This window comes from Corythoichthys intestinalis, chromosome 12, assembly GCF_030265065.1.
Source record: "Corythoichthys intestinalis isolate RoL2023-P3 chromosome 12, ASM3026506v1, whole genome shotgun sequence".
Taxonomy (NCBI): Eukaryota; Metazoa; Chordata; class Actinopteri; order Syngnathiformes; family Syngnathidae; genus Corythoichthys; species Corythoichthys intestinalis.
The window spans coordinates 23,761,466-23,773,627 of NC_080406.1; the positions used below are offsets into that span (position 1 = coordinate 23,761,466).

The 12,162-nt window shown below is 39.7% G+C and overlaps 1 protein-coding gene across 2 annotated transcripts; it reads left to right on the forward strand.

Moving 5' to 3' along the window:
- The first annotated feature begins 6,096 nt into the window (after positions 1 to 6,096).
- On the forward strand, positions 6,097 to 9,259 carry LOC130927142 (glucose-6-phosphatase 2-like). Of its 2 annotated transcripts, none has more exons than XM_057852729.1 (5): positions 6,097 to 6,314; positions 6,391 to 6,500; positions 6,620 to 6,731; positions 8,360 to 8,481; positions 8,748 to 9,259. In XM_057852729.1, the coding sequence occupies exons 1-5, from the start codon at positions 6,097 to 6,099 to the stop codon at positions 9,257 to 9,259; spliced, it is 1,074 nt and encodes a 357-aa protein (XP_057708712.1). The 2 variants fall into 2 exon arrangements, with proteins under 2 accessions (XP_057708712.1, XP_057708711.1); XM_057852728.1 differs by having other exon boundaries at positions 6,620 to 6,704; positions 8,324 to 8,481.
- Positions 9,260 to 12,162: the final 2,903 nt, after the last annotated feature.

Below are 12,162 nucleotides of genomic sequence, written 5' to 3' on the forward strand. Positions count from 1 at the left end.
TGATGCCCTATATGTACACCACACAAAATTAAATTGGGTTCAAAACTGATTATCATCATCATCTGGTGCCAGGTCAGAACAAATATTTAGTTAATCTGATAATCTAATATGATGAAACAATCTACAAAAAAAGTTACTGATATGGAATGGAACAATTTTAACGATATCAGTCATCTACAACTCCACTTTCAACATTTGAAAGGAGATGCCACATGCATGTTCATAACAGCAAAAGCAGCAAAGGCTGAGCTTTTGGTATGTCACAGCGTCTGTCAATAATGACACTTGTTGGCGCGAGAATGAGAGTGCTCAGAGTGCTTACTGTGTTTGCTATGTAAGTGGCTATTTTGCAGGCTCTCCATGTGAAAGGTTCATCTGTGTAGGAACTGGTTACCTGATGAGCGTAACTTTGGCTGAGCCAAAATATGTATCGAGCTGAAAGGTGGCCATTTCAGTCATTGGAATGACCAAGGCTGCCACTGGAATGTCAAGTACGTACATCTGCAAGTTCTGCAAAGGTAAGTCCACCACACATTATCGATTGTAACCACGTCATCTCACACTTGTTCTCCCTTCCCTCTCCCCCCCGAAAAAGGCAGTGATGAGATGATCTACAAGAACTTCAAAGGCAGCAAATTTCGTTCCGTGTGAGATTTGCATTGTCTGAACTTTGGTGGCTGTTTTAGTGGGAATGTGTTGCCAAAACCACTTTTTGAAGGCTCCACTTTTCATTCAATTTGAGTTCAAATTTGGTTATAGGGCACATACGGAGCCAGGTTTTCACAGAGTCCAGTCCCCTGTCAGTCAAAATGGATCTGATGTCTATCACCTTCAATGGCTTCCAATCAGTTCAAAAATGTATGGGGCAAATTAGGTAATTTATGAAAAAACAGTAAAGCAGTTCGAAAAATAGGAAAGTTGTTTGTGTTTCCTTAGTTTGATTATTATAAGTGGTAATATACCGATGTTACTGTGTAGTCAATTTAAAAACAGCTCATTACTTGAGCAACTGTGATTCGTCTATCATCGTCATTGGGAGTTAATGAGTTTAGAGAAAGTCAACACCAAGTATAAATGGCTAATTTTGGTGAGAAATCCATGGAATGGCATGACTGAAATCACCCGAAACCCCATATAAGACATCACTAGAGACTTGGCGACTTAGTTGGGCGAAGACCCAATGCTGACATTACTGCTGCATAGCAACATCAGCATGAGCGACTTGCGGCATCTAGCATCTATCTGTCCTAGTGTAGACGTAGCCTAATAAATAGTCAGTGCAGGGAAGGGCCGTGAACCTAATAAATGAAAAATATCTAAATGATACAGTGTACATGATAAGGGCACCAATATAGAGCTCTCCTCTGGGAGCCGGAGCTGCATTATCGCCCTCAAGGGCTGCCAAGGAGTAAAAAGGGGATCCCTTGCCAGTGACAGTCCCAGCAGGACTGACAAGGCCTCCCAAATGGATTGGACATCCATCACCGTCAAAGTCAAACTTTCAACATCTTCAAAAGTCTCTGCATACTCCTGATGAGTATGATTATGTCATAGTTACATAATTGTTATTTCTGTTAAATGTAAATTAATGGCATCGGGTCAAAAAATGGCACCTTCTTCAGAACTCCGCAAGATAATTTCTAACCATTGGACTGTATTGTAGAATTTGAATGGACTCCTTATTATATGTGAATTGTTATTGATTACCGTATCGTTTTAATTTGCATAGTGTTATTGTATGTAATTTATTTGAATTTTTTACGGTATACAGTAAATAGATCTTGAGTGGTGCGGGAAGGAGGGCTGTGGTGTGGCTGCAGCCCCCTCTAGTGGCGGATGACAGGGACAACATTTAGCACTGTCTTAAACTAATTTAAAGCAGGAGTCCCCAAACTATTTCCTGTGAGGGCCACATAACTTTTCCCTTCTCTGATGAGGGGCCGGGGTCAGTTTGTAACAGAAAAAGTGTGACGATTGTAGGAGTGCCTAAATGTAAAAATTTATTGTTTTTCAGATAGCCACAATCAAATAATCCTTTCTGGATTCTTCACGGAAAAAAGTAAGTAAAATAAAAATAATAATATAATATAATATAATATAATATAATATAATATAATATAATATAATATAATAACAATTTTAATTAAATAGATAATAACCAAATAACCCTCTCTGGGTTCTTCACCGAAAAAAGCCAGGGAATAATTAGCAATATTGAAGAAAAAAAAAAAAAAGAAGAAAGTTCAGGGGGCGGGACCAAATGTGGAGGTGGGCCATATCCGGCCCGCCGGCCGTAGTTTGGGGACCCCTGATTTAAAGCATTGGAGTCGTTAGGCCTATTTTAGGGGGGGCTTCAGCCTATTCAGCCTAATACATCCCAGCTCTAAAATAACACTGCTACTTAGCTCATTCACTCCCAGCCATTTTCACCGGAGCAAAGCCCTTCGCTCCCGGCCGTTTTACTGGATTTTGACTGATTTTGCAAGGCCCACTGAAAATTCTGTTAAATTGCTATATAAACATGGAACCCACCAAAAGAGAGATTAGACTCCCATTTTTCAGCAGAAAAAAAAGTAAGTTCATATCTTTTTCCATTCTTTAGAAATCAGCATTAGAAAGTAGCTTAGTTTGAGCATTTTTCCAATTTCTGATGAAAAAAAACGAAGAAATTGAGCTTTTTGTGAACGCATACATTTCAAACATTACTTTGACCTTAACACAGCTATTTTTTTTGCTTTAGTTACTACATCTCAAACATCTGAATAATGTTTTCCTTTTACAAAAAAACAGAAACAAGACAAATAGAGCTTTTGATAGCAAAGTAAAAATTTATTTAGACATAACTAACTGAAAGATGACGTTGTGTTGGCCGCGACAGCGGGTTAAATTTTTCCCTCATCGCCGTCTGTTTCAAAAAGATGAATTTTTTTTTTTCTCTGCGGGCTCTGCTCGCGAGCAGCACGGACTGTACAGCATCTAGTGGTCCTGGTTGTTCTGCTCGGTCGTCCGCTGCCTGTCGTCCATTCGGTCGTCTTCAGCCCCCTCCCGGGCTTTGAGCCTTGACCGTTGGTTGCCGTTGAGTAGGGTTGCGGGTCTTACCAAATGCGCTACTGCCCTCCAGTTGCCAGTTTTACTGCTTTAAAGTGGGTTTTGAGCTTTGTGCATTCTATGTGAGATACATGGTAACCTATAGATGCCGACTGTGAAAAAAAAAAACGCCAAAGACGTATAAATACGTTTTTGGGACACTGAAGCAATTAAAAATAGAATGGATTTATACGTTTTTGAGAGCAAATGAGTTAGCTGCTGCTAGCTAGTTAGTCTGACATGCATTGTGAAGGTCCTGGATGTTTATACAGTTAAGTGTGCACTCCTTTTACCACTATCTTTGGAGTGACTTCCTTCTGGAGCATCAGCTGTGTTTCTCACTTTGCACATAGATGAGTGCAGGAGCTCAGCTCATTCACATATGATTAGCATCAGTGGATAGTCATTATAATACACTAATAATAATAATTACTCTACCACCTTTATTAACCTGTAGGAGTCAGAGCAGAGGAGCAAAAAGGTGTGAGGGGACAGACCTCTACTGGAAAGGTATGTAGGAGAGTACGGATTGGAAAGTGGAGAAAGCCAAGAAGATGATTATGTATAGCATGGATATGCATAAACACGCACGCAGTGTATACACACAGTGTCTATATGTATTGCTCCACTCTCATTGACTTATTTCATTTTGTTACATATCAATTCAATTTTTCACATTTTATTTGGAAAAAGCAACTTCAACACCATCTTTCTTGTTATTTCTCCATGTTTATCCAATTTTGTCTTCTTCTTTACACCAAACCTTCACAAAATTCTCTATATTGAGTCTATTGACTATGACTTTATTATTTTTATCACTTTAAAAAAAAAAAAAAACATTTAAATAATTGTTTTCTGAAAATATGACTTTGGTTAAATGTTTATCTCTGTAATTGGATGGTGATGGATCAGTGCGTGACTCCAATAAGGATACATTCATATTATATTATTGCTACAGTGGGGAGAACAAGTATTTGATACACTGCGATTTTGCAGGTTTTCCCACTTGCAAAGCATGTCTGTAATTTGTATCATAAGTTCTCTTCAACTGTGAAGGACGGAATCAATACAAAAAAACAGAAAATCACGTTGTATGATTTTTAAATAATTTGCATTTAAATGGATGAAATAAGTATTTGATACATCACAAAAATCGAGCTTAATATTTGGTACAGAAACCTTTGTTTGCTATCACAGATACCAAACGTTTCCTGTAGTCCTTGACAAGGTTTGCACACACTGCAGCAGGGATTTTGGCCCACTCCTCCACGCAGATCTTCTCCAGAGCCTTCAGGTTTCGGGGCTGCTGCCGGGCAACACGGACTTTCAGCTCCCTCCATAGATTTACTATCGGGTTCAGATCTGGTGACTGGCTAGGCCACTCCAGGACCTTAAGATGCTTCTTACGGAGCCACTCTTTAGTTGCCTTGGCTGTGTGCTTTGGGTCGTTGTCATGCTGGAAGACCCAGCCACGACCCATCTTCAGGGCTCTCACTGAAGGAAGGAGGGTTTCAGCCAAGATCTGGCGATACATAGCCCCATCCATCCTCCCCTCAATACGGTGCTGTCGTCCTGTACCCTTGGCAGAGAAGCAGCCCCAAAAAAATGATGTTTCCTCCTCCATGTTTCACGGTTGGGATGGTGTTCTTGGGGTTGTACTCATCCTTCTTTTTCCTCCAAAAATGACGAGCCGAGTTTAGACCAAAAATTTCAATTGTGGTGTCATCCGACCACATGACCTTCTCCCATTGCTCCTCTGGATCATCCAGATGGTCAGTGGCAAACTTCAGACGTGTCTGGACATGCACTGGCTTCAGCAGCGGGACCTTGCGTGCGCTGTAGGATTTTAATTCATGACGGCGTAATGTGTTTCCGATGGTTTTCTTCGAGGCTGTGGTTCCAGCTCTCTTCAGGTCATTGACCAGGTCCTGCCGTGTCGTTCTGGGCTGATCCCTCACCTTCCTCATGATCAGTGATGGCCCACGAGGTGAGATCTTGCATGGAGCCCCAGAACGAGGCAGATTGACCGTCAACTTGAACTTCTTCCATTTTCTAATAATCGCTCCAACAGTTGTTACCTTCTCACCAAGCTGCTTGCTTATTTTCCTGTAGCCCATCCCAGCCTTGTGCAGGTCTATTATTTTATCCCTGATGTCCTTACACAGCTCTTTGGTCTTGGCCATTGTGGAGAGGTTGGAGTTTGTTTGTTTGAGCATGTGAACAGGTGTCTTTTATACAGGTAACAAGTTCAAACAGGTTCAGTTACTTCCGGTAATGAGTGGAGAACAGAAGGAGTTCTTAAAAAAGAACTAAGAGCCAAAATATTTACTAGTTGGTAATGTAACAAATACTTATTTCATGCAGTTAAATACAAATTTATTATTTAAAAACTATACAACGTGATTTTCTGGATTTTTGTGTTAGATTCTGTCCCTCACAATTGAAGAGAACTTATGATACAAATTACAGACCTCTACATGGCTTGCAAGTGGGAAAACCAGCAAAATCGGCAGTGTATCAAATACTTGTTCTCCCCGCTGTATGTCTCCGTGGTTGAATATTAATGAAAAATATAATTATTAAAAAATATAAACATTGTGACGTTTAAACATCCATGTTTATTTGCCGGCACCAGCTGTGCGAACAAAAAAAAAAGAAAAGAAATGAGGCTGGTTGGGCCAGGAGGTTACGTTGGGAGCTCTCCGTTTTTGTGTTTCCAGTGGCTAATATTTAACAATCGTAAAAGCAATGAAGTGTAACATATCTAATGGCTTACAGTTAGGGCATTAACAGTTTTGTAACACGTTAAAGTGCTGAACTCTCATGACTTCTAAGGAGAAGATTTCTAGTATGCAAACTGAACAGCTTGCAGTTGTTGCCATGGTGCTACTGAATGATTTATTATCATGACTCTGGGTTGAGATATAAAGCTATCTAAGATGTGGTGTAGTGGGTACGTTGTTTTGACCGGTGCCGGAGGATTAGCTGGGCACAGAGAGTTGACCTGACATGGAGTTTGTCCACAGCCATGAGGTACTGGTTATTCAGCATCTCCAGAACAGCTACGGAGAATACCGCGACTTCCTCGGCCTCATTTCAACCGTTGGCGACCCTCGAAATATATTCTCTGTTTATTTCCCTCTTTGGTTCCACCTGAGTCACAGTGTAGGCACCAAGATGATATGGGCGGCTGTTTTCGGAGACTGGTTCAATCTCATTTTTAAATGGTAAGCCATAGATCTCGCCGATAGCTCTTACAGCAGTCATTGATGTAGTACGCTCATGAGAAACTTGTTATTTTAGGATTCTCTTTGGACAGCGTCCTTATTGGTGGGTGCACGAAAATCCCCCTTTCCACAATGACTCTTCCTACCATTTGGAGCAATTTCACATAACATGTGAAACAGGGCCAGGTAAGTTTCAAGAATGTCGAACACTTGACAAAACGTTATTCGGAATATTTACCCACCCTTCTGTAAATATATCCAAGTAATCATTATGTTAACCATTTGCCAAACTGTTTTTGATGCAGGGAGTCCATCTGGTCATGCCATGGGCTCATCGTGTGTTTGGTACGTCATGATTACTTCTGCTCTCAACTTTATTCGGCCTGCTGCGCTCAACACAGACCACACTTCTAAGAGGTGCGTCAGTCCATTCATTTTTCAAAATAGCTGACACTTTTTAAATATTGGAAGCACTGTAGCACCTAATAGGACATTTTAGGGTCACACAAAAAAAAAAAAGCATATTAGATGACTTACCAAGTCAAAATTGAGATTTCCACCTATTTTCACACTATAACTGGTAAACACAGTACATCAACAGCTCATTTGTGCATTATCACCAACAAATGGACTGCTTCACAAGTGTGGAGCAGAGATTTTTCAGCGATATAAGAATCAAGAATAATCATTATAAAATAAAAAAAACAAATAAAATAAAATCAGCTAGTTGTTGATTGGTTGCACAGGTGCAAGTAGATGAAAATTTGCTCTGTGTTTTGAGTCTAGAGACCTAATACTTGTTTGTATTATAATTTTTTTTGGGGGGGAATAATAAAATTAATTTAAAACTGATTTACCGTAATTTTCGCACTATAAGGCACACCTGACTATAAGCCGCCACCCACCAAATTTGACACGAAAACGGCATTTGTTCGTAGATAAGCTGACTGTACTATAAGCCGCAGCTGTCATTACTGTGTTATAAGTGTCTCTCATGAGACCAAATGAACCACCATGAGGCTTTAAACCAATTGGCTGCAAAACTTCACAAGCTTCATTTGGCCATTGCTGGGGGAGACAGTCAACCTCTATTGCCACTTGCTGTCAATATTGTTGTTGTCAAACATGCCCCCTAGCATGCATTGCAACACTACACATATAAATAACAGTCAAAATTCATGTTCTGTGCTAATTATTTCCTCAGTTACTGTTCCAGTTGATTCATTTATTGCTAGTTATGGTATTTGGTAACCCTCTGTTTGACAGTGGCGCCAAAAGATTGTCATTAGACAATCATAATTATGACATGACACTGTCATGAGCATATAACAGATGCAATTTAGTGTTATCCAGCAAATTATCTCATTTTTGAATGGATGTAAAAGATCCGAGCTGGACATAAAACGAATTAGGGACATAATTTGCCAGATGACACTTAATGACATAAGCAATCAGTAATGCCCATGATAGTGTCATGTCATAATTACGACGTCTTATGACAGTCTTATGACACCACCAATAAATCAACAAATAAAAAGCAGTAGTCAAAATGAAGGAAAAAAGTAGCAGCTTATAGTCCAAAAATTACGGTATCTATGATTGTCCTGATGCCTAGTTTTGAAAGTAAATTTGTTTTGTTCAGCAACTATTCCATTTATTTTAAAAGTGAGCTTGTTGACAAAAATTGCTTGCAACAACTCAACATCTCTAAAATTGATGACAATCTGAAAGGAGTTTTTTCAGACACATGAAGTTGACACAAATAATTAGCTTTGGATGGCTGGATCTGACCCCCGGGCCTTGAATTTGACACCTGTGGTACAAAGGGAACGATAGAGCGAGCAAACAATGGGAATCGGGAAACAGAAACCTAATTGAAAGACATACAAACTGACTATGCATAACATTACAAATAATCACGGTTTAATTCACTAAGGCGACAGCCTGTGAGAAAGGGATAGGGAGGACAGGAAAGACTAAGTAAGGACAGGGCATGGTGAGTGTGCTAGGAGCATTTTTTCTATTCTTTCACTCTGCTCTTCCAGGTTTTGGCTTCTGAGGTCCTGCTTTTGGGCTGCCTTTTGGGTCATTCAGCTAAGTGTTTGCATATCCAGGGTTTTTATTGCGACACATTTCCCACACCAGGTCATCCTTGGCCTTCTAGCAGGTGAGTTTTCTCACAAATATTTTTCAGTGAATTGGTTTTAAAAAAAGCGTGTTATGATATCAACTGCTCACGATAATTACAATTTTTGGGTTTGCAAGTGAAATTTGCATGTTAATGAAAAAGGTTTAATGAATGATGATCATAGCTACATAATTAAAAGGCTAAAGGTCAAAGGTGAAATGTGAATGAAAAAATAATAAAATGTATATATATCATTTTAAAGAAAAGGCTACAGTAGCTGGGCACTTACTTTTTGCAATTTATAGGTATGTTGGTCGCAGAGGCATTCGAACGCATCCCTTCAGTCTACAACGCAAGTTTGAAAGCGTACATCCAGACCAACGTTTTCCTCTTCTCTGTCGCTGTCGGCTTCTACCTGCTGCTCACCCTGGCAGGCGTAGATCCCTTGTGGTCAGTCACAAAAGCCAGACGGTGGTGCGCCAACCCGGACTGGATCCATCTCGACACCACTCCCTTCGCCGGGCTGGTGAGAAACCTGGGAGCATTGTTCGGACTGGGCCTGGCAGTCAACTCTGAGATGTTCATCCAGACTTGTAAGGGCAAGACCGGCCAGAAAATACGATTTAAGCTCATGTGCTTGGCCGCCACCCTCACCACCCTTCAAGTGTACGACGTTTTGAAAATACCCACACATACTGAGGCCCTTTTTTACATCTTGTCTTTTTGTAAGAGCGCCTCAATTCCACTGGTTGTCGTTTCTCTAATTCCTTACTGTGTTCGCCTGATGATGGGAGACGACGACAGGAAACTTGATTAAAAGACTGTGTATTATAAGCAGGGCTGTCAACAGACTTGCAGGGGCCCGGGGACAAGAGACCATTATAAGGCCCCCCTTACCCCTGCCACCAGCTTGTCACGACAACATACGCAGTACTTTTAACGCTTTGCAAGCAATGACAGTGTAAATTTTCAAATTATTTAATTTGTGATGGACAGTTAAATTTAACAGACAGTAATGTGATGTGACACAATATAAACAAACAACTTCCATCTATTGTCCCATGTAGGCTACAATACAACACAACTGAGAGTGCTACACCTGCCTGCTAAGCAACAAAACAGTATAAATAAACATCCTGTGCCTGCCCCCTCCACATCCTTGGGGTTATCAAGCCCTCAAACAGTGATGCGCCTAGATTTTTTGACAGCAAAGTCATTTGTAACATCAGTGAAATCCAGTTTTTGAGCAAGCTCACGCTCAATGGAGAGCATGGCTAGGTTGTTAAGACTGCCCTGTGATATGGTGGAGAGTAGGTAGTTTTTTGTTATTTTACATTTTACTGAAGGCTCCCTCTCCTCCAGCTACAGTCACTGGCAAAGACAAGAAAATGTGTGATGGATTCATATTAGCGTTTGCTATAATACACAGTGGGTTGTAAACCCAAGATAAATCCAGCCGCTGGACCTGAGTCTGTTCAGTATCGCACACCTGCTACCCACAGACTAACATATATCTCGATCACCTCTCCTCGGCTCAACGTGAGCAGCATGTCTTGTCATTCCACAGCTGAACAGGCTACAAGCGGCCGGTGACAGACTCGAATTGAGCTTTGGTCACGGTGATCGCGAATTTAAACGTTCAGTGTTAAGGGCTGTTGTTCACTTACCGACATCACCATCCACAGCCAACTCTAGCCCTAATTCTCTGGCTTCTTGTCCTCATTTTAAAAGCTTAATCATTTTTTATCGTTCACCTCTATGAACTTTATCTCTTTTTCTTTTCTTTTCTTTTCTTTTCTGTGCACACGATTTATTACGACTCGCCATGTTTAGCGTTTATAACAATGACAGATTTCAATTTCCCGCTTCAGGGCACGTATGAAGTGTAGCCTTGAGTGCGTCAGAGCAGGGTCAAACCATTCTCTGCTAAGACAGAGGGGGTGGGTGAGGGCGTAGTGCAAAAAAAGGAAATACTATATAATTGAAATATTTAATAAGTTAAAGTTTTTAGGTATACCGTATATCGAGTAGAAGATCATATTTAATCAGACAAGGATTTAAATAAAAAAGAAATATGTGAATGTAAAGTAAAATAAATTAAGGGTTATTCAGGGGCCCCTATGGTCCTGAGGCCCGGGACAACATACCCGGTTCTTCTTTTCTTTTCTGTGCACCCGATCTATGACAACTCGCCATGTTTAGAGTTTATAACAATGACAGATTTCAATTTCCCGCTTCAGGGCACGTATCTAGTGTAGTCTTGAGTGCGCCAGAGCGGGGTCAAACCATTCTCTGCTAAGACAGAGGGGGTGGGTGGGGGGGGGCGTTGTTCAAAAAAAGCAAAAGATATTTAATTGAAATATTTAATATGTTAAAGTTTTTAGGTGTACAGTATATCGAGTAGAACATAATATTTAATCAGACAATGATTTAAATAAAAAAAGAAATATGTGAATATAAAGTAAAATAAATTAAGGGTTATTCAGGGGCCCCTATGGTCCTGAGGCCCGGGACAACATACCCGGTTGAATGCCCCCCCCCCCCCACCCCCCCCACCGCCACTGTCGACGGGCTTAATTAAAAGTAGGTTTTGTTTTAATTAAAATAAATAAAAGGATTAGTTCATGTATGTGTGTATACAAATCTATGACGTTTTTATACATGTTTATGAATGACTGTGTTTATATACTTTATTGCTTAATGAAAAGCTATGTTAGATATTGCAGTTTGTTTGAAATGAAAATGAATAAACTGTGCGCCCTAAAATTTTATTGTTATTTTTACAATCACAAATTGATATTCAGTGTTTGAAAGAAAAATATGGTCAAAGATGTCTATAAATCTATGGCAAATTCAATAGGCTAAGCATTCACAATCTGTTAGATATTGCACCACTTACAAGCATTTATATAAAAATATATACAAAAAAAGGCATATTATAGTTACATCAATGCATCAAATTATGAAAGTTTTGATTAAAAATCAGCCAGCATGGAGTCCATACAAGATATTTATTTATTTTATCTCACCAGCCTTATTACATAACCTAATGGCAGCTCCCTTATGACACCCTGTGTTTGTACTGTTCCTGTTTATGTCATCAATGTCAATCAATTGAGTGTGTACTCAATCCTGAGTCGCCAAGGGTGAGCTTTACTTTTTCCGATTAATTAGCCAAAATGCAACGAAGTAGAAGGGAGGCTCCGATTTAATTTGATTTACATTAGACACATTAGTGAACAGTAGCTCCCCATCAGCATCTATTTGGTGTTTTTCATAGTTGCTAAGCATTCAGTAGTACCTCATCTCATTACATAAGTGTCCTAAGTGGTCTGATGAAGTGTGAACAAAGCTGTATTTACATTATGCCCTTAGTAATACTAGTTTGTTGTCCTTGTACTGTATTTGAAGGTTAATGAGTTCATAAAGTATGACGGCTAACGGATGTATTTCTGTTTACTGATTTTGTTGATTTCTTTTTTTTTTTATTTTATTTTTTTAAATTAAATAATCTCAACGTAAAATCAGACAACTACAATATTTGAATTCCCTTTTGTGTGTTTTAATACCTGAGCAGGGCTGAAAATTATATATTTCTTGAAACATGTTGCATCCAAAACAGCTTCCAGCCACTCAAATTCCCTATTTGGTGAACTATAGTGCCATTTTTTTCCCAAGCCAATGGCACAGTCAAATTGAGCTCAGTGGACTCTGCAAACA